The sequence below is a fragment of the Prionailurus bengalensis genome, chromosome A3 (assembly GCF_016509475.1).
Source record: "Prionailurus bengalensis isolate Pbe53 chromosome A3, Fcat_Pben_1.1_paternal_pri, whole genome shotgun sequence".
In the NCBI taxonomy this organism is placed as follows: Eukaryota; Metazoa; Chordata; class Mammalia; order Carnivora; family Felidae; genus Prionailurus; species Prionailurus bengalensis.
In genome coordinates this window covers 42,992,241-43,019,771 of record NC_057354.1, presented here as the reverse complement: position 1 = coordinate 43,019,771, position 27,531 = coordinate 42,992,241, and the positions used below count along the sequence as shown (strand labels likewise).

General features: G+C 47.3%; 1 protein-coding gene across 7 annotated transcripts in view; it reads left to right on the top strand.

Annotated features, from left to right (window-relative positions):
- The first annotated feature begins 247 nt into the window (after positions 1-247).
- Positions 248-27,531, top strand: part of RRBP1 (ribosome binding protein 1) — a 65,612-nt gene continuing 38,328 nt past the window's right edge. For 2 of the 7 annotated variants that reach the window (XM_043602934.1, XM_043602929.1), the window contains exons 1-2: positions 248-545; positions 24,177-26,112. In XM_043602934.1, the coding sequence (XP_043458869.1) occupies positions 249-545; positions 24,177-26,112 (2,233 nt within the window). In that variant the 5' untranslated portion in view covers position 248. The remainder of the gene's footprint in view (positions 546-24,176; positions 26,113-27,531) is intronic. The other 5 variants (XM_043602931.1, XM_043602935.1, XM_043602933.1 and 2 more) reach the window with 5 other exon arrangements.

Sequence of the window (27,531 nt, the reverse complement as noted above, 5' to 3'; positions counted from 1 at the left end):
GGGACCTACCGGCGCCCCCTCCCGCTTTGGCGGGGCGTTTCGGCCCCGCCCCGCCCCCGCGCAGGGCCGAGCGCCGCACCGCACGACCCCGCCCCTCCCTGGCCCCGCCCCCCGCGGCTCCCCGCAGCTCCTCCCCTCTCCCATTGGCCGAGGCGGAGACCCTCCTCTTCGCCCAATGGCCGCCGCCGCGGCTCGGCCGCCCGCGCTCTGACTGGCCAGTGACCCGCGGAGTGGCGGGGCGCGGGCCAATGGGGAAAGGCGGCTCGATGAATGGCTGGCCCGGGTGGGGAAGGCAGGAGGCGGCGATCCCGGCGGAGGGGGCCGTTCGCCAGCTCCGAGGCAGAAAGTGCCACGACTCCACACGCGCGCACGCAGCCAGCGAGCGGCCGGAGCGGACGGCGGACGGGGCGGACGGCGTCGGGGTCGCGGTGCCTGCAGCTGCTTGGGGGCGGCTTCTCGGCGGAGGCTCAGCGGGCTTCTCTCCCGGTTCCGCGGCGGCGGCGGCTCCTGCCCTTTCGCTCTCCCTCCCGCGTCTCCGGCTGCAGGTAAGAAACTTGGCAGGGCCCTGCAGCGGCGGCGGCGGCGCGCGGGCCGGGCCGTCGGGGCGCCGGGGCCGGCCGCGCCGCGAGTGACACGTCTCCTTGGCGGCCCCTCCCCCGGCGGCGCCGCCCGCCGCCGGCCGTCGCCGCGGCCACCGACCTTCGGGGTCGGGTCGGGGCCCCGGAGGGGGCGTGTTCCGGGCGAACCCCGTGCAGGGGCGGCGGCGGAGCGCGCCCCGCGGCGTGGACTCCACGCCCCTAAGCGGTCGGAGGGGACCTGCGGCGGCCTGGCGGCACGACGTGGCGACCCCTCCCTCCCTGCGGGCCGTCGGGCCGGCCCGCACGCTCCGAAGTTGGGCGAAGAAAGTTGGCGGCGGGGCGGGGCGGCGCACAGCTGGCGGAGGAAGGGGTTAAGTTTCGGGAAGCGGCCGGATGACGTTGCCGGGCTGGAGTCCGGGCTGGAGGGGTGGGGGGGGGGGCGGGCGGAAGGCGGCGGGGGCCGGTCGGGGGGAGGAGGGCGGGATTGAATGGGGGGCCCGCGGGCCCAGCACGCCCGCCTGCGGGCTGCGGCCTGGAGGCGCTTCCGGGGGGCGGGCGGCCCCCGACAGGGGGGGCCCGGGACGCGGGGCTGCAGGGGACGCCGTGAGAGCACCGGGGCCGTCCGGGGTCCGGACTCCCGAGCGGCCGCGATGGCAACTTCCCGGAGTCGGGCGGCGGCTCCCTGCTCCCCCTGGCGGCGGGGCTAGGGGCACCGTTTTCCCGGCCGGGCCGCACGGAGCCCGGCGCGAGGGCGCCCAGCGGGGTGACGGGGCCACCCGGGCCCTGCCCGGTCCGCCCCGCCCGCGCCACGATGAATGGCCCGGCGGTGCCATGCCCGGGCGGAAGCGGGCACCTCCGGCCCGGCGGGCCGGGGCGCGCTGGCACCCGGCCTGGCGCTCGCCCCAGCCCGCCGGGTTCCCCAGTCCGCGCCCTGGGGCAGGGAAGACGGGCTGGGGTCCGCGCTTCCAGTAGGGTGTCCGGGAAGCGTCAGGGACCCTTCCCCAGCTTACAGACCATAAATGGTAGCTCATTGTGGTATAACGGTTAAGGGAGTGGGCTTTTGAAATCCCTGAAGCTCTGAGGGTGACCAGGGCCAAGCTGCCTCACTTCGCTTTTCCCTCTGAAAAACGGGGTTGCTTATCATTTCTACTTAAGAGAAAAGCTGTGAAGACCCAGCACGCGTAAGGAATAGCCAACAAGTGTTGCCTGTTAACGCTCGGATGAGTTTTTAGGGGCTTGTGGGGCACCAGAGGGAGGTGGAGTCTGGGGCTGACTCCAGCCCGCCTGCCACAGACCGAAGGCTCGCAGAAGTCCCAGGGTCCACCCTGATGCTTCTCTTAGAGACCCCCTGCGCAAGCCCCTTAACCTCTCCGAACCTGGGTTTCCTTATCTGTAGCCTGAAGAGATACCACCTACTCTCTCACCGCATGGTCAGAGGAGCCTCCCCCACAAGTGCTGGGAAAAACTAGGACCTTGTGCAAACAGACGGCAGTTTGGCAATACTCCTGGAGGTCGGAGGTCAGCAGAGACTGGGAAGCACCAAGGAAATGAAACTTTAAAGGGTGCTTGGGAGCTTCCCACCACTGTTTGCTTATTGTGCTGGCTGGGGGCATCTGGATGGTATATTTTGGAGGTTGAGGAAGTGGGCCCACTAGGACCTCACATCCTAGGCTAGGTACCTCTTTAGAACTCTGGCTGCTGAATGTTTCTAGAGACCTGGGTCTTCTTTCTCGTAGTCTTAGGAGGGACAGCTGCACATTTTATGCCAGCTCTACACAGTTGGGGAGCCTTCTCCTACTGTCTCTGCCTGCCTCCTTACACTTTCCTTCTGTGTGTGCTCTTAACTTCCTCTTAATCTGACACCAGAGAGGTCCTGGTGATCCTGCAGCATGCTGCCTACGGTGGTGATGTCTCAATTACTTCATGAACTTTCTAAAGGTCAGCTCCACCAGGGGCTGCCAACCTGTTTCCCTTCCAGAAAAGAAGCTTCCGATTCTAAGGTCCTGGAGATACCACTTCCTTCTCTATTTAAGCAAAGGAGGAAAAGTGGGGGCATACCTCCTACTAGGCTAAGTTTTCCCTTAACCTGGAGCAACGCAGACGTGGCCTGCAGGGTGGCTGGGATGGGGACAAGTGAGGCGTCTTGGGGTTTGGAAGCAGAGGACGACCAGTGGGGAGAGCCATAAGCACTCTGCTATAACAGGACTGCTTTCTTTTGTAGTTAGGAATCAGCCTCTCATCATCTATAAAGAGTTTAGAAGTTAGAGTGGTACCTTGGTGTATGAATATTTTTTTTTGGTGATGGGAGAGTTTTAGATAAATCCAAGTCATTGAGTCACATTTGAGCAATCAAGCTCTTTGCTGAAGAGTCAACAGGCTGCAATAATTATACAGTACCAAATTCTGTCTAAGTGGTTGAATGGGAATGATTTAACTGGAATATTGGCTTACTGTGTATGTAACAAGGACACCTTTTAAAAGTGTCAGGACCCCAGACTCATTGTTCTTTTATCTCTGGGAACTTTAGCTAATGAATGACACATAGGCAGGGACTCAAAAGTTCTTTCCAGATAGCAGAGTTTTCTGCCCTAAAATCTTGCTTCAGGAGGGAAAAAATAACGGTCAGTCCGAATTACAGAGGCAGAGTCTGTGCTATCCATCTGTACATCCTGGGTCTACTGTAGTTAAGGCCTGGCCTGTAACATGTTGAATGTTGACTGGTAGACGGCCATACCTGTCAATATTCTCTCAGTTATCCAACTACTTTATTGGACAACTCAAGCTGAGCCCCGTTTGGTTTTTAAGGTTTACTGTTTAGAAATAGAGTCCACAACTTCAGTGTGTACCTAGGCCTTGCACAACCTCATTCTATAGAAAAGGTGTTGTTCCCATTCTACCGCTGGAAAATGTGGAGGCCCAGCAGGTCAGGTGGCTGTCAGGCCAGTTCCTGTTGCCCAGTTCCTGGGCAGTGTGGGCATGGCCTTCTGAATGTTCACCCACAGGGTGCTGTAATTCCACATTTACTGGGATAGTAACTACTCAAGGGAAGACATGGATCTAGAAGATTGGAATTAAGAGCTTCAGAGGAAGAAAGGTAGACAGCCAGTTGAAAATGTGATCAGTGGAAAAAGGTATTTTTCATTTCTTTATGCAGTGTCTCCTGCATGCTGGGCCTTCAAACATTAAATATAAATGAGTGAGACCTGTTTCTCGTGCAAAGAAACTGTCATCTAGGGGCATCTGAGTGGCTTGGTCGGTAAAGCGTCCAACTTCAGCTCAGCTTATGATCTTACGGTTTGGGAGTTTGAGCCCCACACCGAGCTCTCTGCTGTCAGCACAGAGCCCTCATTGGATCCCCTGTCCCCCTCTCTCTGCCCCTTCTCTGGTGGTTCTTCTCTCTCTCTCTCTCTCTCTCTCTCTCTCTCTCTCTCCCCCCCTCCCCCTCCCTCCCTCCCTCCCTCTCTCTCTCTCAAAATAAATAAACTTAAAAAAAAAACAAAACTGTCGTCTACAACTGTGTTGTCCAATACAGTAGCTGCATAGAGTTGTTTAAGCTGAAGACAGTTACAATGAGGCAAGTAAAATATGGCTTAGTCACACTAGCTGTATTTCAAATGCTTAGTAGCCACACATTTGCAGTGCAGATTTAGATCATTTCCATTATCATGGAGAGTTCTCCTGGGCAATGCTGGTCTGGAGATAGCTGGAATTCTTTTTTTTTTTTCTTTTTCTTTTTAAGAGTTCCAGGTAGCTGGAATTCTTTAAACATTCAAGTCTCTGTTCTTGATCATTTAGGAATATTATGTCAAACCACATAAAATGCCCCATTTTATACGTTAAAAAACGGTTGACTTAGTGGCAGTTCATGGGCTTCACCCTAATCGCCTTTAGAAAACGTTTATTCCTGCCTCCTTGTGTGCATTGTAAATTGCATACCAAGAAAAAAAAGTGGGTGGGGGAGCAGAACAGATAGTGGCCCTGCCCTGGGGAAGTTCTTACCTATTATCAACAGCATCAAATGGTCAAACCAAGCCAAATAGGTATTGGGCAGACAGCATATGGCTTGTAGGGAAAGTTAATATTTAATTCTAAGTGAGAGCGTGGGCAAGAGGGCCATCCAGCATTATAGAAAATTAACTCAGGGACTTCCTAGAAGGTTGTTTTCTTGGGCAGACAAATTCTGATGAGTCTCCTGAAACTGGCAACTGGACTCCCACAGGTAAAAACCGGACGCATCTAATATGTTTACCTTAAGTGCCTTGAGTGGCGTATCTCCCACTGTCTAGCAATGGGAGCAACTTTGATTTGTGAGCAAAGTATTGCATCTGAGTTCGATTATTTTGGCAAGATTGGAACAGCTGCTGGTCCCTGAACCTTACACTAGCAGTGTATTGGTGTTTTCATAGTTGGCTGGCATAAATTGTTTCCTGGGTCATTTGCAGGACTCTGTTCTCTGTATAACTTTGAAAGAATCATTGGACGGTATTTGGGAAGACTTTTTGAATTCTTGGCTGTTCTAAGGGGCTTATCTTAGTACTCCACAGAGAATAAGGTAAAGCCAAAGTTAACAAAGAACCCAGAATGATGGGCAGCTGCATATTCTCTTTTCAGTGGGAGAGGAGGTCCACTGAGGTTGGTTTAGAAGTTATCAGCTATTTATAGGAATAATGAATGTCATCTGCTGGCTGAAAACTTGGACTAAAAGTCCATCTTAAACTGAAACCTTTAATTCCATGCCCTAACCCTGGTCAAGGTGTGAGTGAACCAGGTCTGTTTTAGGCTGTCTTGGGACTGGTTCCAGGATGGTGCCCTGTGTGGACTGAACTTGGCCTGCACATGAGATTTGTTCGGCCAACCTCATGTTAAACAGCTGAGCCGCCTTCTAAAGGAGAATTTCTTCATTAAAGTCTAGATTTGGGAGTTCTTTTGGGAGAATGGGAGTGTGTGAGCACAGCAGGTCTGTTCTCTTGCATGGCAGGCAGGGGCTGTGGTCATCCTCTCTGGGCAGGGCCCATGGTTCATTCACCAGCATTCCTACCCTGGTTTACATTCCGTGCTTAGTATCGGTGGTCTCCCAGGGGGCACTGTCTGCTGCGGCGTCTGAGAGCATAGAGGAGTTGGAGGGCATCTGGGTGTGACCTGAGTGGTCACTACTGTCTCCCGCTGAGCTGCAGTTTGGGGCAGAGGGAGAAGTGCTAGTTGGGGTTCTGGTCCTAGAAACAAGCTATGTGAGCTTGGACATGACTTTGTCCTCCCTGGGCTTCCATTGCCTCTTCATGTAAAACGAAGCTAGGCCAGATGGCTCCATCTTTCAGGCCACAAACTTTGTTTTATCCTCAATTATTTGCTTTCTGGTTCTTGTATCTTGTACAGCGGCAAACCTCCACGTTCAAAACAGAGCAGGAATGCAACCATTCTCCCCTCTTCCACTGGCACTACCCTGGTCCAGACCCCTCTGTTCCGTGGATTACTTCACTAGCTCTCACCCCCTGCCTTCTTAGCACTTCTCTGCTTGAGACCCTCCTTGGCCGGAGTCTTCACAGTGGCCTCCAAGGACCCCACTTTCACTGTGGCTTCACTCCTGCCATTGCCCGTGTCCTCTGCTCCAGTCACACTGGCCTGTTTATCCATATGCTTTTGCCTCAGGGCCTTTGTACGTGCTGTTGCTGTCCACGCAGCTGGCCGCTGTTTCTTAGAAGGCCACAGGGCTTGCTCTCCCCCATCTTCTTCCCTACTTAAAGTGACAGCCCCTAGTGATCCCCACCCTCACCCCTGCTCCCTGGCCTGCTTCTCCGTATTTCTTTCCCTTCATTTTCATCAGCCAGACATGCTACACGTGGGACTGACTTTGTCTGCTCTGCCAATGCTGGGATCTGTCTGCTTTCTTTCCCCTTGGTATCCCTAATGCCTGGAACAGTGGTTGGCACACAGTGGATGCCCATCCTTGCCAAGCTAATGGGGAGAGGATTTTCTAGTGCTTGTGTTCTAGGAATGTATTATTGTTTAGCCTGAAGTAGTCAGGATTCCTAGAGCATCAGATATAAAACACAAAAAACATATTATAGAGCCAAGTGATTTTTGGATTCCCTCCAGCCTGGCTGCAGTTGAGAGGTTGACAGTAACATTCATGGAGGAACACTTTGGAATGGGGATGATCCTGCTCTGCTCATAGAGTCCAGGGGTTTGAAGTGACCCTAAGTGGAAGGCCTGGGCATTGGCTTTCTCCCAGGTGTCATAAGCTTCCAGGTCAGTTATATGTATACATTATATATATTACATTATACATATATATATATATATATATATATATATATATATTTTAATGTTTATATTTTGAGAGAGAGCAAGTAGGGGAGGGGCAGAGAGAAGGGAAAACACAGAATCTGCAGCAGCCTCCAGACTCTGAGCCATCAAGACAGAGCCCAACACAAGGCTCAAACCCACAAACTGTGAGATCAGGACCTGAGCTGAAGTTGGACGCCACCCAGGTGCCCCCAGGCCAGTTATATTAATCTCAGTCCTCCCTGTCCCTTCATAGCCCCCCATCCATGTCAGGGTGGCTCACCAGCACTGGGTCCTTCCCAGCTGCTCTGCAGTTCCCGGAGGAGAATCCGCAGCAAGCACCCTTGATTTCCTTCTGTGGCTGATGAGCATTGGTGGGACTTCAGGGAGTAACTGAGTGTATCAGCGACAACACGCTCACCAGGAAAGAAAATGTTATTTTTGCTTTGAACAATGTGCCGGTTCTGCTCTGAGAAGAGGTGGATTTTGTGTTTAGTGAGCAAGAGTGTTCCTTAGTGGTAGGAGGAAAATTCTTTTCTTGTAGTTGGCATTTTATTCTCTCTTTTAGTCAGACTTCGAGGAGTACAGGAACTGATGAGGTTAACCTGCTGCCTCCCGCATGGAGGTTACTCTCCTTGAGCACTTGCATGTGGAAACCAGGGGAGGTGGGAGAAGATGGTCCAGGCAGGTGGTCTGGTTGGTAAGAGTCCGTCCCAGGTTTCCCCCCATCCTTTTGTTTCTCCCCTGCTCTTCTGCTTTGCTTCTTGGCAGAGACATGAAAAGTAGATCCTGGATTCCTTGCCCTTCCTTCCTTCCTTCCTTTCTCTCTTCCTCTTTCTTTCTTTCTTTCTTTCTTTCTTTCTTTCTTTCTTTCTTTCTTTCTTTCTTTCTTTCATTTTTGTTTAGTTTTGAAAGAGAGCATGTAAGTGAGGGAGGGGCAGAGAGGGAAGGGTAGAGGACCTGAGGTGGGCTCTGTGCCAACTGACATGGCGCTGGAGCTCACAAACGTGAGATCATGACCTGAGCCAAAGTCAGACGCTTAACCGACTGAGCCACCCATGTGCCCCGATTCCTCTCTCGTTTTGATGGGCACATCTGGCCTATTTGTTTGACCTGGGACGGTGGAGATGCTTGTTCTACCCTAAGCCCAGGTGGGATGTTTTTCTGGAACTTCTCATTCAGTGGTTAGAATGTACCACTCAACTCCATCAAAACTGTTTTCTTTTCGATTAAGGCTCATCCTGAATAGGAATTCGATGTAGTCTTGTTTCTGTGCAATACACTTTAATTTCTTTCTGAGTTCTAGATATTTGTAGTAAGGAAGGGGAAAAAAAAACCGAGTAATTTTTGGAATTTAGTAGCAATCACAGTGATTGAGGAAAAGAAGGGGTCAGTGCTGAAGAATAAATGAATTATTGACACCTTTAATGAAATCTTACAGTGATGTGTCAGCAGACATTGAAAAGGTCAACTTTAACTACGGCTCCGAAGCCCAGGCACTGTTTTCTGTGTTAAGTTGCTTCCCTGTTAAGTTGGGAGCTTACTAAGTTGGAGCCTTATTCTGAACAGTTTTATTTTATGTATTTGTGTATGTGTGTATTTATTTATTTTTGCATTTTTGAGAGAGAATGTGCGCATGAGCAGGGGAGAACAGAGAGAGAGGAGGACAGAGGATCTGAAGTGGGCTCTGTGCTGACAGCAGAGAGCCCGATGTGGGGTTCGAACTCACGAACCATGAGATCACAACCTGAGCCGAAACCAAGAGTCGGACACTTAACCGACTGAGCCACCCCGGCACCCCTGAACGGATTGATTTTTCACTCAATGCTGTCTGGCGGCCAGCACAGTAGGCGTGGCCACAGACTGTGAGGTGACTGCCTTCCTGCTCCCCCCTCCCCCCACCCCAGCTACCCGCCTCTTTGGTGGAAGCAATGCGGCCATGCCCATGAGAGGGCTGGGAGGTGGCAGCAGCGACAGTGTCACAGATACTCCAGGCACTGAGGATGCTCCTCCTTCAAGTTCCGGGTGATAGAGTTTTTCCTACCAGATTGGGCATATATATTTTTAACTCTTTAGTACTGCAAAGTACCTACACAGAAAAGTGCTCTGTTGTGAGTCCACTGCCCAGTTTTAAACTGCCACAAACTGATCACCCTGTTTAACCAGCAGATCAGGAAATATTATCCCCCCACACATTCCTCTTCTGCCCTCTCCAGCTGCTGCCTGTCCCCAGGGGTAGCTGCGCTGCTGGTTTCTGGCACGAAGATTTGCTCTATCGAATTTGAACTCCCGGTAAATGGAATCACAAAGCCCGGCCCGTCCTCTCTTGGGCCTTTCATTTGATGTCGTGTGTGGGAGTCATCTGTGCTGTCGGCCTCGTAGCTCATTGTCATTGTTGTGTAGTACTCCGGCTTGTGAGTCCATCACCAGTGCCCATTTCATTCTGCATGGGTACTTGGACAGTTTCTAATTGGGGGCTTACAACATAGGAGATGTTATATTACGAAGTATAAAGTCCTGCCCCTCATTGTGGTGACCGGTTATCTGCATGGCTGTCAGGTCTGTACCTAGGAGTGGGATTATGAGCCACAGGGAGGCATATCCTCACCTTTAGAGGAGAGGCCAGACTTCTTCCCAAGGTGCAAGTAGTCATTTCTACTCCCACCAGCAGTACAGGAGGGCTGGGGACATATGATACAATGGCTGATTTTAAAAAGGAACCAGAATGAAGTTTGCTATTCCTAAGAAATAACTCACTCATCCCATACTTCCCCTTGGTCACAGAGATGGGAGCGTCTGGCCAGGAAATTCGTTAATACATGGTGGGCCTTTGCAAAAGGCTTGTGGAAGAGGGTCAGGTTTTGTTGCCCATGAGCAAGTGCTCTTAACCACAAATCTGAGTGGAAAGGCAGCTCCTCTTCTCAGCAGTTAAATGAAGGGAGAGCCCTGATCTGGGGATTGATTTCTTTATCAGATCCATGCCCCCAGGTAATGTAATGAGTGTTGGAGTATTGAGTGGATTTCTTAAAAACAAAGGAGCCAGCAGTCAAGTACCAGAAGTCATTTGAGCCCTGACCCACGCATTTCTAACCTGAAAACCCTCCCACCTTGGAGAATCCTTGGCCAGGGCCCCGGGTTGGTGGTGGAAGGACACCCTGCAGGCTCCCCTCTTCTGGGGGTTGGATGTCTGTCCAGAGCTGGATTTGGAAGTCTCCCTGGCACAACCAGCCCTCCTGTCCCGCAGCAGGGATGATCTCATTTTTCTTTTAAGAGCTTGATTGGCTGGGATTTCATTTGGCGAGGAGTGCCAAATGGCAATGTCTTTTGGTCCAACAGTGCCAAGAGTCAGTAGCCCAGAGAAGTGAGGGGCCACTGTGCTCTGGCGATGGGGTGGACTGGGTGGGATGGACCAGTCTAATGAACGGGGTGGGGCAGGGCAGGTGCTACATAGCCAACAATAAGCATCTTCTGAAAAGCAGGGAATGGCTTGAAAGATACTATCTTTTTTATTTAAGTATAATCTACAGTATTCTGTTGTGTACAGTAGTGATTTGTATACGTTGGGAACTGGTCACCACGATAAGTTTAGTTACCATCTGTCACCATGGAAAGTTGATACCATATTATTGACTGTATTCCCCATGCTGTGTATTACATCCCCCTGACATTTATTTTATAACTGGAAGTTTGTACCTCTTGGTTCAAACTTCACCCATTTCACCTCCTCCCACTCCCAGCCTCCCTCCTCTCTGGTAACCACTACTCTGTTCTCCATAGCTGAAATCTGGGTTTAGTTCAGTTTGTTTCTGTTTTTTTAGATTATGACTTACAAGTGAAATCATGTGGTATTTGGCTTTCTTTGTCTGACTTACTTCATTCAGCATAATATCCTCGAGGTGCATCCATGTGGTCACAAATGGCAAGATTTCATCCTTTTCTTTGCCTGAGAAATGTGTGTGTGTGTGTGTGTGTGTGTGTGCGCGCGCGTGCGTGTGTGTGTGTGTGTGTGTGTGTAAAATAGACCACATCTTTTTTTTTTATCCATTCACCTAACAATGGACACTTAGATTGTTTATTCTTAGAAGATAGGAGGCCAAAACCTTGGTGAAAGGAGTAGCCTTGGACAGCAAACACGGCCCCGAGGGCATTTGGCAAAGGGGGCAACCGCTGAATTTTGATGGCATCTCTGGGCACAGGAGGCAGTATGATGGAGGACCCTACCCCTCAGAACTGCAACCACAGAGGACTGCTACACCGTCAGGGTGAAGGGGAGGCAGAAATAAGCCCATTCCCCTCCTGAGGACTTGTTCTCACGAGTGGTTCCTCATGCAGATCCCGTGACCTAAGTGGGAGGAAATTCTCCAGCCAATTTTAAAGTTCTTTATTTCAGAGTCGGCGAAGACTGTCCTTCTGGGCCATCCTGCAAGTGAACAGATGAGCAGATCTTTGAAGGACCGCCCCTTCATTCCGGGCTTAGTGAATCCCCATGTGTAATTTTCACAACGAAGTGAGCAGTTCCCGGTTAAGAATAAGTAAACGCACAAAGAATGCAGAGTGCTATGAAAGAGGACCAGCAGAAACAGATTTGCGAAAATATGAGACAGTAGAGGGGTTGACTCAGATTTTTAACAATGCCTCTCACTATACTTAAAGTAATAGACAAGATCAAAAATACCTACAGGGAAAGGAAACTATAAAACGACCTGGCAAGTTTGAAAAAGGAATCAGGTTACCACTTCTAGATATGAGCAGCTCAATAATTGTAATTAAAAACCTAGGGGTGCCTGGATGGCTCAGTCGGTTAAGGGTCTGACTTCAGCTCAAGTCATGATCTTGCGGTTCATGAGTTCAAGCCCTGCATTGGGCTCTGTGCTGACAGCTCAGAGCCAAGAACCTTCTTTGGAGTCTGTGTGGCCCTCTCTCTCTCTGCCCCTCCCCCATTTGCACTCTCTCTCAAAAATAAATAAAACATTAAAAAAATAATAAAAAAACCCAGCAGACTGAAGAGAATAAGTGAACTGAAAGATAAAGCAGAAGAAAATATACAGATTTCATCTTAGAGGACCAAATGAATAATTTGTAAGACCAATTAAGAATTGGGGAGGGTAGAAGTGTGTTTAATTGGGGTTCCAGGAGAGGTGAGTGATCATGGGCCAGAGCCAATATTGGACAAGATGATGTCTGAGGGTTTTAAAGAATAGATGAGACACTCATCCAAAAAAGGAAAAAAACACCCATATGTAGAGTGTAATGATACAGGAACCAAAGGAAAAACAAAAATCAAAAACTCAAGATAACTTTTAAGACAAAGAAAACTAAGACAGGTAATTACTGACAGGCCCTCACCGAAGGAAATTCTGGAGGATGTTCTTGGAAGGCAAGTCATGCCAAATGGAAAGAGTAAGCTGTACAAGCAAGGAAGGATAAAGAAGGTGGCAAATATTTGGGCCATTCTAAACAAATGTGGAAGAATAATAGTAACATGTGGCGTGGGGTGGGGGTGACTGAGAAAAAGATAGGATTAAATACTGAAAACAGTAACACTGAAGACAAAAGGAGTAATAGAGCTAGTGGAAGGGGTAAGCTCATTTAACTTTGAACTTGGCGAACCCTGCCATGTTCTTTTTTAAAGGTAATTACTAAAGAATAGAAACAGTATATTCTAAAGTAGTAGAGGGGGAAAAATGGGATGACTTAAAAACAAAAAGAAGAGCGGACAGGTGGGAAAATAGCACAAAATAAGATTACGGAGTTAAACTCAAATATATCAGCATTCATATCTAATATACATTGATTAAATACTGCAGTTGAAACATAAAGATATACTGGATTTTTTAAAGTCCACTCTTGTGCTGTTTACAGGAGACAGGTTGAAAATAAAAAGATAGAAGAAGGTACATTATAGAAATTCTACTAAAAGAAAACTGGTGTTGAAGCAGTCAGCGGGCTCAGTCCGTAGAGCAAGGGACTCTTGATCTCGGGGTCATGAGTTTGAGCACCATGTTTGGTGTAGAGATTACTTAATACAAAACAAAAAACAAAAAAACAAGAAAACTGGTGTTGTATTACTGGTATATAAAAGAGACGTTAACACTCACTGAAAGTGTTGTACAGAGAAAGGGCACTTCATAACGATCAAAGTTTAATTCAGCTTAAAGATTCGGCAGTTTTCACTTTGGGTGCATCTTATTAACTTCGTCACAAAATACCTAAAACAAAATTGACAGAACTACAAGAAGTGTTCAAATCTATAATCATGGTGAAGAACTTTAGTACATCCCATCAGTAATTGACATTGACAGTTAAGCAGACAAAAATCAGCAAGGATTGGAACTTTGAACAAAATTCTATGACTATATATAAATATTGCAGCCAGCTAGTACACATGTGACTTCAAAATTTTCAAAGATTGGTCATATCTGGGGCCTTAAAGTCTCAACAAATATCAAAGGATTGGGATTATATAGAGCAGGTAATCTGAGCACAGTTATACTAGAAATATGAATAAAAAGAAATAGGAAATCTTCATGCATTTGGAAATTTTGTAAACCTATGCTTCTAGCACTTACTTGTAGGCCAAAAAAAAGGGAGGGGGATAGAAAATGTCTTGAATTGAGTGATAATGAAAATGCTACACATCCAGCCTTGTAGGATGTAACTAAAGTATTGTTTACAGGGCAATGTGTACCTTTACATACATGCATCCGAAAAGAAAAGATGAAAATTAATGAGTTATAAGTAAGCATCTTCCCCCCCCAGAAGTAAAAAAAGACATACTAAAACCAGTCAGAAGAAAATATGGATGAGAAGGAATAAATGAAACCAAAAACAGGTGAATACATAGCAGATGAATCCAACAAAGCCAAGATTTCATTCTCACAAAAGATAGGTAATGTTGACAAATATCAAGCAAAATTGATCAAGGAAAAGGCGCAAATCCTCAAGAATGTAAAGTGGGACTTTACTACAGATGTGGTTGACATTAAAAAGGTAAGTGGTTATAACGAGCGACGTGTACTAAGTAAAAATAAGTAAAACCAGTGTCGTAGATGCTTATTAAAAATATCTGAAGGATCCAGAGGAGGGATCATGCCATGCATTATACAGAGAAGACCTCTTTTTTTTCCACGTCAACATAGCAAGAGTTTTGCAAGTTCTGACAACATATATAAATTTCTAGGAAAATATAACTTATCCACACTGACCCAAGAAGAGAACCGAGAACCTGATAAAAGGCTCTCTACAGAAAGCCTATAGCAAACACTGTACTAACCAGCAGGATACCTAAATCTTGCCTTTGGGATCAGGAAAAATGGAATGCCTGGATCCTTTCTTCTCTTTAGCACACTGTTAGGAGGGCCTACCCTGTGAAAAATTCAAGGAAAGTGAAGCCGAAGACAGGAAGACTGGGGAGAAAGGAACAAAACTGTGATTCATAGGCAGTATGCTTATATACCTAGGAAATGTTTTTAAAAATCTAAGGATGTGTCCCTAGAATTAAGCAAAAGTTGCTGGGGGGAGAAGTCACCCTACAGAAATCAACCAGCAGCAAACAAAATGAAACAGAGACCACCACGTTTGCAATAGTGGGAAAACTCTGAAGAACCAAGAACTAACTGTTTGCGAAGGTGTGCAAAACCACCAGCGCACATTCTTTTCCTTTACCGGGGATACCGAGTCTTTTCTGGTTGGGTGTGATCTTTATAACCATACAAATGGCGACTCCTGTCTTGATGGCCTTTGTTCACGGAGCACTTGGGAGTGTTGATGAGCTGAGGTTTGCTTGGATACAGTGCGGAAGAGACCGGTCCCTGCTTTCTGGGAGCCTGATGTCAGTCACAGTACCAATTCTGTCATGGGCCAGCACATCTTAACTGCTGTCATTTTGAGAAGTCAGGATTCTGGATTCCTGCCTCATAGGCATGTTGTCTTCATTGATGAGGTGAGGCCTGTAGGCTTCCTGTGCGTTCTCGGAAGATTTAGGCCTTTTGAAGTTATTACTTTTCCAAAGACCATTATTTTGGAGAAACACAAAAACATGTCAATTCTTTATTTTTTTTCCTTAGGCGTAGAAACTGAATCTGAAATAGCCAATGAATAAGCAAAGGCTTATAATAGAATACATTTCTATTTTTAGTGTTTCATCTTTCTTTAAAATGAGTAGCATTGTTTTTCTAAAGTGGGAATTAAGTCGTTTCCATTCCCTTAACTCATGAAATAAATTATTTCAGAATATATTGTTTAGCAACCAAATTTTCTCTCTCTGGGTAAAAAAAAAAAAATCAGAAATTACACTTAATATTTAGATGAGTTGATCTGAAAACCCTCTTCTCCAGACATTTAGAAATGTTAAAGTTCATAGGCATTCTCTAAAAGCTTAGCTGGGCTTGCAGGGTAATAAAAGAGGTTGCCAAAGCTGTAAACCAAGGGTGAGGGAAATGACTGGGACCCAGAAGTAAACTGACCATGGGGTGTGGGTGGGGTCTTGTCAGCCAGAGTCACCTGGGTCTTTGGCTTTTGTGTCTAGATGGGAACAGGGGTTCGTCAGTGGGGAGTAGGACCCGAGCCCCCCTCACACCCTCGTGTGAAACGCGCACCCTCAATGAAAGGACGGACTAGCAGCCAGGGGAAATGACATAGAAACTTACCTGTTTTGTCCTGGGGCAGTTTTGAGGGGGGGGGGGATCAGTCTCCTGAGAATCTGTTATAGGAAGCCCAGGCCTTGTGTAAAAGTTAGTCTGAGGCTGCTGCTTTCTGAGGGCCCCGTTGTAACAAAGATTAAACAGCTCTGACACAAGCCCACTACTCACCCCAGATAGGATTGCCTCTGATAAAGTCCCACCAAAGACGTGACATGAAATCGCTATTAAAGATATAAAAGTAGATAATGAAAAACATTAATGGAAAAAATAACACCAGAAAAAAAAAAAAAACAGGCCAACTTGAAAGAGATAAACTCAAAGGACTGGTTACAGAGCCGTTTAGATTCAGCTGAAGAGACTGTTGATGAAATGGAACGTATGTCTGAGGAGTTTTCCCAGGTGGCGGCATGGAGAGCTTGAGGTCAGATTAGCAGTTCTGCCCCAGAGAAGGAGCAAAAAAATTTTCTAAGCACAAAGTGGCCCAGGATTTTCTGGAATTTTTGAAAAGCATGAGCCCTCAACCTCAGAATGCACAATGAGCCTGAATAAGATAAAGATATACACCTAAAAATATTTTCTTGACAGGTGCCTGAGTGGCTCAGTCAGTTGAGTGTCCAACTCTTGATTTTGGCTCAGGTCATGATCTCACGGTTTGTGAGTTCGAGTCCTGCGTCGGCTTATAGCACAGAGCCTACTTGGGCTTCTCTCTCTCTGCCTCTCTCTCTCTCTCTCAAAATAAATAATCTTAAAAAATATTTTGTTGAATCCTTAGAACTCCAAAGATGAATCTTAAAAGTTGTGAGAGATTTTTTTAAGATGTCATAAAGGAACAACAGATCAGTAGCATGTTTCTCAATAGTAACTCCTCCTCCCCCCAAAAGAGCCAGAAGACAGATAAAATAATATCTTCAAAGTGGTAAGAGACAAGGACAGTCAGCAGGGAATTTTGCACTCCGTTAATCCACTCACGAAGAGCATGAGTAGAATAACGATATTATTGTGGGTCTATGAGGACTTGAGAAAGTTGATCCAGAATGGATCCTTGTTGAAAGAGCTAGTCAAGGATGTACTTTGGAATGACCCAATAAGAAGGGAGTGAGGCGCAGGAAGCAGTGGTCAACAAAGAAATTGGTAAACATTTGGGGAATGCAAACATGAGCTGTCTGAGACAAAAGTCGCTTTGGGTCGTTTGAGTCATTCTGGGGTGTGTGTGATGGAGAAGTGGGGTGTGCCAAGTCGGAAAAGGGGCTCATGTCAGATGGATGGGCACCAGACTTCAGGCCTTCCACAGATCTTTGGCTGTTGGGGAAGTGGCTGGAGGCATCAGGGAAATCAGGTCAAGTATATATGCTAGGAAAATGGAAGAGTAAAACACATTTTAATTATAATTTCAGTACTCATTAAAAAAAAAAAAAGTAGCAGTAGCATGTATAAGTTCTAAACACCATAGAGGAAAAGGAGATAAAACCTAAATAGCCTGATAGGATGCAGAAATAAAGGGAGTGGGAGGAGAATAAGCAAGAAAGTATTATAAATAGGAATGACAAAATCAAGGTTTCAGTGAGTCCAATTATATAGGAAATCACAATAGGCGTTGATGAATTAAACCTACCAGTTAAAAAGACAAATTGCTACACTGGTCTTAAAATAAAATCCAGCTTTATGCTATTTTTAAGAGTTCTACTTAAAACATATGAACACAGAAAGGTTGGAAGTGAAGAATAGAAAATGATTCTAGGTCAGTATTAACCTCCCAAATGTTGGTATAACTTTTTAAATAATCAGACAAGCTAGACTTTAATGATTAAAAAAAAAAAAGTTCATTATTAGGGATAAGAAGGTCACTATGTAATGGGGGGGGGTGTGGGGAATAGCAGATACTTTATCAAGAAGATGTAACAATGCTGATCTGATGTTCACCTAATGAGATGGCCTTCAAATAAAGCCCAAATTGACAGATTCCCAGGAGAAACTGATAAATACATGGTACGTGGTGGGAAATGTTAAAAGCTCTCAATAGCTATTAGATTGAATTAGCCAAAAATGGTCTGTAGAAGGTATTAAGCTGAAGCTAAGGGTACACATAGAACCCTTCACTCCATAGAGAACACGTGTATTTATAAAAGTTGACCACAGTCTAGCAAAACTCACCAAATATCATTATCTAAATTAGTATTTTTTTTTTTAATGTTTATTTATTCTTTGAGAGAGAGAGCGCGCGCAAGCACATGAGCCAGGAAGGGGCAGAGAAAGGAAGACACAGAATCTGAAGTGGATTCCAGGTTCTGAGCTGCCAGCACAGAGCCTGACATGGGGCTCAAACTTGCGAGATCATGATCTGAGCCGAAATCGGACACTTAACTGAGTCACCCAGGTGCCCCTCAATTAGTATTTTTTAAAGTATAGGCCCAATCTATTGTAAGACTCAAAATCAATTTAATTTATTGTGAAAAACCTTTTCAGATGTTTTAATGGTATAGAAAATACTGATGTATCACATGTACTAGTACTGAGTTATTTCATGAAAGTGTTGTGTATATGTATATACACATATCTATGTATGTTTCTGTGTCCTAGGTCATGTAAAAAATTATTAGTGTCTCCAGATCCTGATTAGAGGTCTAAAAGCTTTGTCCTATATCACCCAGAACAGATTCTCTGATGACAACACAGTTAAATAAGAACTATCAGTGATATTTTAAAGCCCCCGTGTGTTAGGGAAGTTAAGGTCACTACCATCTCATGAGTCTAGGAGATCTTATGGGATTTAGAAAAGACAACTGAACAATCATGAAAAAAGTGATATGTGTGCTACAGCTTGTAGTATGTAGCTACAACAGTACTTAGAGGGAAATTTGTTGCCTTAAATATTTGCTGTAAGAAAAAAGAAAGGCCTGAAAATTAATAAATGTCCATGTTGGAAAGTTAGAGCAGAATAAACCAATAGAGATTAGAGGAAGGAATAATGAAAATTATGTATGCTGGATCACAAACCCAAAAGCTGGTTTGGAATCATCCCTGATATTGAATCAGCAGTTTATAACAGCCAAGACATGGAACAACCTAAGTGTCCATTGACAGATGAGTGGATAAGGAAGTTTGTGCTGTGAACACACACGCACACACACAATAGATTATGATTCAGCCATAAAAGGAAACCTTGCCACTTATGGACCTTGAGGGCATTATGCTGAGTGAAACATAATGTGTTGTGTCAGAGGAACACAGATTCTGTGTGATCTCACTTATATGTGGAATCTAAAAAAAACCCAAAACCAGTCTCCTAGAAAAAGGGATGACCAGCAGTCACCAAGGGCAGGAGTAGGAGGAATCACAGGAAGGTGGTCAGAAGGTGCACACTCCCAGTTAACAACATAAGCGAGTGCTAGGGAGGTCCCAGACGGCTTGGTTGGCGACTACAGCTAACATTGGTGTGTGGGGTGTCTGAAAGTTGTTAAGAGAGTAACAGTTCTCCCGAGGGATAAAATTGCTTTTCCCTTTTTTTTTTTTTTCTGCCTTGTTTTGGTCTCTGTATGAGATGATGGAGGTTCACTGAACTTAGTGTGGTAGTCATTTCACAATATATGCATAAGTCATTATGCTGTACACCTTCAACTTACACAGTTCTTTTAATTTTTTTTAATATTTATTTTGAGACACAGAGTGTGAGCAGGGGAGGGGCAGAAAAAGAGGGAGACACAGAATCCGAAGCAGGCTCCAGGCTCTGAGCTGTCAGCACAGAGCCCAACGTGGGCCTCAAACTCTTGAGCTGCGAGATCACGATCCGAGCCGAAGTCGGACGCTTAACTGACTGAGCCACCCAGGTGCCCCAAACTTACACAGTGCTGTGTGACAGTTATATCTCCATAAAACTGAGTGGAAAAATAAAATAAAATTAGCAGTTAAAATAAAATAAAATTAGCAGTTAAGTAAAATTAGCAGAAAGAGTTAACTCTTTACCCCCTCCCACCACCGCCAAGAACAGATCTGGAAACACCAGATCTTGACAGTTTTGCAGGCACGTTCTTCTAAACCCACAGAGAAGAGAGGGGAAAGGGACCATCCTTAGCTCATTTTGTAAGACTCGAGTGACCTTGCTACCAAGATCACAGAAAGACGGGGTCATGAGAATGATCCCTAGGTTTTCTCACTCCGCAGCACACATGCAAATCTCACGTGAAAAAATTGAACAAACCAAACTAGTGATACATTAAAAAAGAAAGGGCCCAACATCAAGAAGCGTTTATACCATACGAACCATCTGTGAGTTAACATTAGAATATATATTATTGTGATTCAACCCATTTCAGATTAGAGAAAATGTCAAGGGATAAAGAAAAAGCATTTGCTAAAATTCAGTACCCAATTGTTAAAAAAAGAAGAAAAGAAGAGGTGACTAGGAATACAAGATAGCTTAACCTCATAAAATGCTTCTGCTACAAACCTACAGTCAACACAGCATCTAACAGAAGTGGAAACTCAGAGAAGAGACCAGTAAGCCCCCCCCCCGCCCCCCGCTCAACACTGCTTCAGAGTCCCTGTGAGACAAGAGCTTGAGTGGTAGGACATGAGTGGTCACAATATTTTTTACAATATTTAAACAAATTAGGTGATGGTGGTCCTGGTGCAGCCATATCTGCTAGGGTCTCTGATTTATTGTCGCTCTGTTTTAGTTTTGTACCTGCCTGGCTGGTCACCTTGTGCCCAGGAAGGGTGTCTGGAAACTAGATCTCTTTGACATCCACCGGGCACATCCCTGCCCCACGCTTCTCTGTGCACCTGCATATGGCCCATGACAGAGCAGATGGTTAGTGATGAGATCCAGCCCCAGAGGTGCTGTTGAGGGTATCTTCACAAAACCTACCCAAGTCTCAATTGCCAAATTGGCTTGAACTGGCCAAATTGGACTGCGTTGGTTGGGCCACACGAGCTGGTAAATGTATTCCATGTCTAAAGAATTCAGGGCCTCCACAGATTTTTGTTCCCTGAATCCTTACCCCCTAGGAACAGAAGAAAAGCCATCTTTCCAGACCCTTACTGATTTTAGAGAGACAGCAGGGGAGGAGCAGAGAGAGAGAGGGATGAAGGATCCAAAGTGGGCTCTTAGCTGATGGCGGAGAGCCCGATACAGGGCTTGAATTCATGAACCGTGAGATCATGACCTGAGCCAAAGTTGAGTCAGACGCTCAACCAGCTAAGTCACTCAGACACCCCTCTGCTCTACGCTTTCAAGTGTACTAGCAATAGTAAGTGAAAGCACATATTTCACAGAAGTTTCTGGAATTGACAGAACACAGGTCCTTTGTGGTCAGTCCATACAAGATGTGGGTGGTCACACATCTGGCCTCATTCTTTGACCTCCTGGGCCTGGCCCAGTGGGAAAACCCGGGGGACATTCCTACTGGGAGTCCTTTTAGGACAGTGGGGATTTCAGAAGCGAAGCACCCAGAATGCTGGTCCCGAGAGCACAGTTGGAAGGCATCGCTGGTGTTATAACCCCGGTGAGTGTGGGATCTCCCCACGACGTTTCTGCTGAGCAGCGGGCTGGCTTGGCTTTCGCTGAGATTTCTTTGCCATTTGTGGCAATACGGCCTGAGCCGTAAATGTTTCAGTGTATTACTTCTCGAGACTAGGGCTTTTCATTTTCCTGTGAAAGATTTCTTTTAAAGAAATTCTAACTCAGGAATTAGCGGTGGGGATGTAATTCCTTTTTAGAGCAACCCGTTCTGCACAACTTGGAAGACACACTTGTGCTCCTCTCAAACATGCGTTTGTGTGTGCTGCGGAGGAAAAATATTCTCCCGAGCTAGCTTTTTCTCAAGTCTGCGCTCCTAACAGAGGGTATATTTTTGTATCCCGTATTTGCCTAGCTTGAGTAAGATTCAAGGCACATTTTTCAACCTTGGCTTTTCTGCCTACACCGCAAGGCCGCACTGATCCCACAGTGCTCAGCGGGGAACAGACCCGGCTTTGTGGGAGCCTGGTGACTGTGTCGGCGTGGTGACCCTGCAGCAGCTCCACGGAAGACCGCCCTTTGAGTGCACAGTTGTTGAGACGCCACTGGGACTTATGGAGTGACCCAGACCAGGGTGACCCAGGCCCCTGGTCTCACACTGCCTCTGAAGAAGCGGGGTATGGGGGAGGGAAGGGAGTGTTTCAGAGGATTTTTGTTATCTGAATAGATTAAATACATTTGATTACAATGTAATCTTTGTACCTGAATGTGTCCATGTCGGCGAAGTTTTGAGAGCTCCTCGTGAGGACCTAGAGTTTTGGTTGGTCAGTGCCCACCAAGAAATGGAAGTTGATGGTAGAACGTTCCAGGCCTTCGTGTCCCTGCCCTCCCACCCACTGGATTCCTTCCGGGACTGAACAGGGTGCAGTGTCACACCTCGCTTGTGAGTGTGTTCCTGGAAAGGCTAATTTGGGACAGCCTCTCTTGAGGGTGCCTGGCTGTGGCTCACGCCGTCAGAACCCACGGCCAGAGGTCAGAATCCACTTGCCCAGGATTTGAAAGCTCCATGAGCCCACCTCAGAGTTGGCTTGCGGCGGTCACAGCTGCAATAAAGGTGACAGTCTGGGAGAAGTAAATGTCATAGCCTGCAGCTGGTGTAGTCACCGCGGGGGGAGCACATGCTGTGGAGTTTTTGTCATGAGTACCTTAAATCCTGTTCCTGCAGAGAGCTTATTTAGAAAGCCACAGTGAAATTGTGTGTGTGTTCCGTGATGAGTGATTTTTTTTTTTTCCTCAAACCTAATGCTGAGGCATTTAGAACAATCTCTTCTTAGTCCCTTCTTTAAAATGCCCTAATGTTAGAGCACTTGGGTGGCTCAGTCGGTTAAGCGTCCAGCTTTGGCTCAGGTCATGATCTCATGGTTCGTGGGTTTGAGCCCTGCGTCGGGCTCTATGCTGACAGCTCAGAGCCTGGAGTCTGCTTCAGATTCTGTGTCTCCCTCTCTCTCTCTGCCCTTACACAATTCTCACACTCTCTCTCTTTCTTTTTCTCTCTCAAAAATAAACATTAAAAAATAAAAAATAAAATAAAATAAAATGCCCTAATGTCAAAATTTGGATTTCATGATTGTTAAGAAATCCCCACCCTCTTGCCCTCCCCTGCTCCCAGTGGAGGACAAATCTCTACTTCTGAGCCCTTGGCAAGCCTGGACCCAGCCTACCCCAGGGTCTAGAGATTTGGGAGGCAGTGGTCATGCCAGGGAGGGGGGCTTGTTGACCTCTCCCCTTCTGTTCCCTCCTTCCTCTTGTCCCACCTTCCCCGACTCACCTTTTTTGGTCAAGTTTATTTTTGAGAGGTGGGGGAGGGGCAGAGAGAGAGAGAGAGAGAGAGAGAGAGAGAATCCCAAGCAGGCTCCATGCTGTCAGCTCAGAGCCTGACATGGGGCTCGATCTCACGAAGCATGAGATCATGACCTGAGCCGAGATCAAGAGGAGGACACCTAACTGACTGAGCCACCCAGGGCCCCTTACCTGCCTTCTTGTGTTCTGTTCACTAATTCCATCGCTGCTCCTCTTAAGGGGGGCTAGGATCTGTGCAGGGGACTGGGAATGTGATAGTCACATCAAAATTAGCTGATAAAAGTTGACCACACCCAAATAAGTAACTCTCTTGGGGTTCCTCACTGAAGTCAGACCCAGCCTGGGCTGGCAGCCCGGAAGTCGTGGACTCTGGTCCAGGGGCAGCGAAAAGAAGTGGCTCATCCTCTTGGTTTGTTTGGAGTGTCATCAGGCAAAAGGCTCCCTCCCTGGGGTGAGGATTGGGTCTGGTGACACCATTTACCCCCACTGTTTGCACCCTGTGGCTGTGAAATTCCAAACATGAGGTCTCTTCTTTGGTGGGCTTTCCAGGACTTCCTGTTTCCTGTTGTGCACATTGCAGCTTCAGCAACTCTTTAGGAGCTTATCCTGAAGGCCATTTTTTCCTCAACAATTTCTTGATCACTTTTCAGGATTGTGAAGGTTTTTTGTCTCTGACGCTCGGTCGTTGTGTCTGTCAGCACTGGGGAAGAGGGAAAGGAAGGCAGCAAAGTAGAGCTAGAGGGCCAGGGGCTGCTGGTCAGAACGCATGCAGCCGAAAGCCTGCAGAAGTACTTGATTTGGTTCACATGGTATTTTTTTAAATCAGTCGATTTCATTTTGAGGAGAAAAAAAAAAAAAAAGATTTCTGGCCTCGTGTGAAAAAGCAGATCTCTCAACACAGCACTCAACATTTCTACAGTAATTAGCAATGGCTGGGTGACACTGTCCCCCTAGTTTACTGGGGCATTCATGCCCCAGTCCTCACCACTCCCCATTGTCTCACACCTCGCCCGTGCTCATGCTGATGTGCATCTTTGACCCCCACGGTGGAGAATCTCTTGAGTTGTGATTGTGGCTTCTGAGTCTCCAGGGTATTATGTGTCCACACCTGTACTCTGCCATTTCTCTGCCACTTCCTATCCTAGCACTAGTAGGGGCTGCTCACATCTTGCATAAAAACTCACTCCTGAAGAGGTGCAGGAAGGAATGGATGACATCAGAGATTGTCTGGATTTGTTTCTTTGACTTTATCAGTCTGAAGGATTAGCAAAACCTTAAGTTTGGGGGCGGGGGTGAGGATGGAAACTGTCAAATGCCTCTGTTTCTACAAAAAGTAACCTACATGTATGTATTTGGCAGGTGAAAGGAAAGCAAGCCAGGATGGATATTTACGACACTCAGACCTTGGGGGTTGTGGTCTTTGGTGGATTCATGGTCGTTTCTGCCATCGGCATCTTCCTGGTGTCCACCTTCTCCATGAAGGAAACGTCATATGAAGAAGCCCTAGCCAACCAGCGCAAGGAGATGGCGAAAACGCACCACCAGAAAGTGGAGAAGAAAAAGAAGGAGAAAACAGTGGAGAAGAAAGGAAAGACCAAGAAAAAGGAAGAGAAACCCAATGGGAAGATACCTGATCACGAGCCAGCCCCCAACGTGACCATCCTTCTCAAAGATCCTGTGCGGGCACCTGCAGTGGCCGTGGCTCCAACCCCAGTCCAGCCCCCCGTGGTCATTGCCCCTGTAGCCCCAGTACCAGCTGTGCCCCAAGAGAAGCTGGCCTCCTCCCCTAAGGACAAAAAGAAAAAGGAGAAAAAAGTGGCAAAGGTGGAACCAGCAGTTAGTTCTGTAGTGAATTCTATCCAAGTTCTTACCTCCAAGGCTGCCATCTTGGAAACTGCTCCCAAAGAGGTGCCTATGGTGGTTGTGCCCCCAGTGGGTGCCAAGGCCAGTACCCCAGCCACTGGCAATGCACAAGGCAAAAAGGCAGAGGGAGCCCAGAATCAGAACAAAAAGGCAGAGGGAGTCCAGAACCAAAACAAAAAGGCAGAGGGAACCCCCAACCAGGGCAAAAAAGCAGAGGGGGCTCCCAACCAGGGCAAAAAGGCAGAGGGAGCCCAGAATCAGGGCAAAAAGGTAGAAGTGGTCCCGAACCAGGGCAAAAAGGCAGAAGGGGCCCAGAATCAGGGCAAAAAGGCAGAAGGGACCCAGAATCAGGGCAAAAAGGCAGAAGGGGCCCAGAATCAGGGCAAAAAGGCAGAAGGGGCCCAGAATCAGAGCAAAAAGGCAGAAGGGGCCCAGAATCAGAGTAAAAAGGGAGAAGGAACCCCAAACCAAGGCAAAAAGACAGAAGCGGTCCCCAACCAGGGCAAAAAGACAGACGGGGCCCCCAACCAGGGCAAAAAGGCAGAGGGAGCTTCCAACCAGGGCAAAAAAGTAGAAGGGACCCATAATCAGGGCAAAAAGGCAGAGGGGGCACAGAATCAGGGCAAAAAAGCAGAGGGGGTCTCAAACCAGGGTAAAAAAGAGGAGGGGACCCCAAACCAGAGTAAAAAGGCAGACGGGAGCCCCAATCAGGGGAAAAAGGTGGAAGTGGTTCAGAACCAGAGCAAAAAGTTAGAGGGGACCCCCAACCAGGGCAAAAAGGCAGAGGGGGCCCAGAACCAGGGCAAAAAAGTAGAGGGGGCCCAGAACCAGGGCAAAAAGGCAGAGGGGGCCCAGAACCAGGGCAAAAAGGTGGAGGGAGCCCCCAACCAGGGCAAAAAGGAGGGAACCCCAAACCAGGGTAAAAAGGCTGAGGGTGCCCCCAACCAGGGCAAAAAGACAGAGGGGACCCCCAACCAGGGCAAAAAGGCAGAGGGGGCTCCCAACCAGGGCAAAAAGGCAGAGGGGGCTCCCAACCAGGGCAAAAAGGCCGAGGGGGCCCAGAATCAGGGCAAAAAGGCTGAGGGGGCCCAGAATCAGGGCAAAAAGGCAGAGGGGGCCCAGAATCAGGGTAAAAAGGCAGATTCAGTTGCTAGTCAGGGCACAAAGGCAGAGGCTGTTGCAAGCCAGGGGAAAAAAGCAGAGGGGGCGCCCAATCAAGGCAAAAAGGCAGAGGGAACCCCGACCCAGGGCAAAAAGTCAGAAGGGTCCCCCAACCAGGGCAAAAAGGCGGATACATCTGCCAATCAGGGTAAAAGGACAGAGTCAGCTCCTATCCAAGGCAAAAATGCAGATATGGTCCAGAGCCAAGAGGCACCAAAGCAAGAGGCTCCTGCAAAGAAGAAGTCTGGTTCAAAGAAGAAAGGTGAGCCTGGTAAGTAGTTCTGATTTCTCTGTGAACTGGAAGGGAAAAGCGATCTTTTAGTAGCTTATGGATTCCCTTTGGGGGAGCCATATGTATCAGTTAGCTGTTGCTACAACAAAGCTGTGTAACAAACATCCCATAATTCAGTGACTTACACCAGCAGTCATTTATTCTTTTTCGTGCTTCTGTTGAATTGGCTGAAAGTAGACTGATCTGGTTGTCTCAGCTGAGTGGCTCTGCTTCACGCTGCAGTTTAACTACATTCGGCCCCTTGCTGTAGATCGACCATAGGTCTGTTCCATATGTGTTCATTCTGGGGCCCAGGCTGAGGCTTCAGGAATTCTGGAGGGTAGAGGTCCTTCTCCTGGTTACAGTAGAGCTGTAAAAGGGCACATGTCAAACCAGCATCCTATTGGCCAGAGCAAGTCATGTGACTGAGCCAGAGTCAAGGGGTAGGAAGTGCACTGTCTCCAGTGGGAGGGACTGCCAAGTGATGTTGTAAGAGGTGTGAGTATGTGAGTACAAGGAGTGGTGAGGAATTAGGAATAGTAATTCCATCCATCACGCAATCTGAAACACTTCTGTGTCTTGGCAAATCTTTCTTAGATGTCTGAGTATGTTCTGCCAGGCTGTTTGTTGCTTACCTCACCTGGTACTCGTTTTTGTATGTTTGTTGAATGACTAATGGTAGGATGTTCTTAAGGTTAACAATGGCATCCACCCCCATCCCCAGTTTTTCCTCTTCCCAACTCCCTATCCCAGTTACTTAGTGGACCATTTTATATATGTGCAATACAGAATGATAATTTTCTGTTATGTTTTTAGTGTGCATTATAGAAATTGGGCCAGTGAGTTCCTGTTTCCTGTTCATCACTCATTTGATATGGCAGTCTTCTGTTTTCTTTTCTTTCTTTCTTCCTTTTTTTTTTTTTTTTTTCTTTTTAATATCTTTGACTAGCCATTAGTTGATTTGGATAATTAATTGCATTTGTCTTACCGAGGTATCTTAGGGGGTCTGAGATGTTTGGGCCTTGTGCTGGATAGGGGCTATCCAGCACAAGGCCCTATGTTCTCAGCTGGGTTTCCCTTTCTTGCCTCTTTGTGGAGATGCATTACCTTTTCTCAGGTTTCCTCCTCCCCCACCTTTTGGGGGGGGCATTTGTTCAGGCAGCACCCAGTTCCTTATGAGGGGACCTGTGCTATGTGAGCAGTTTCAGGCTCCTGCTGAGCGTTAAAGATGAGCCCACCTGGCCCCCACAGGTGAGGCCAGCCTCTCAAAGCCCTCTGAAAATCCAAATGTTCAGCCTCCGTCTGCCTCCGCAGGCTGGAGGAAAGGCTTGCTGCCTTGTCTTTAAGTTGATGTTCCACTTGACCCAGGGACAGGGTATTTGAGACATGAGGACAGGGATGGAACTGAGAAGTGGCCTG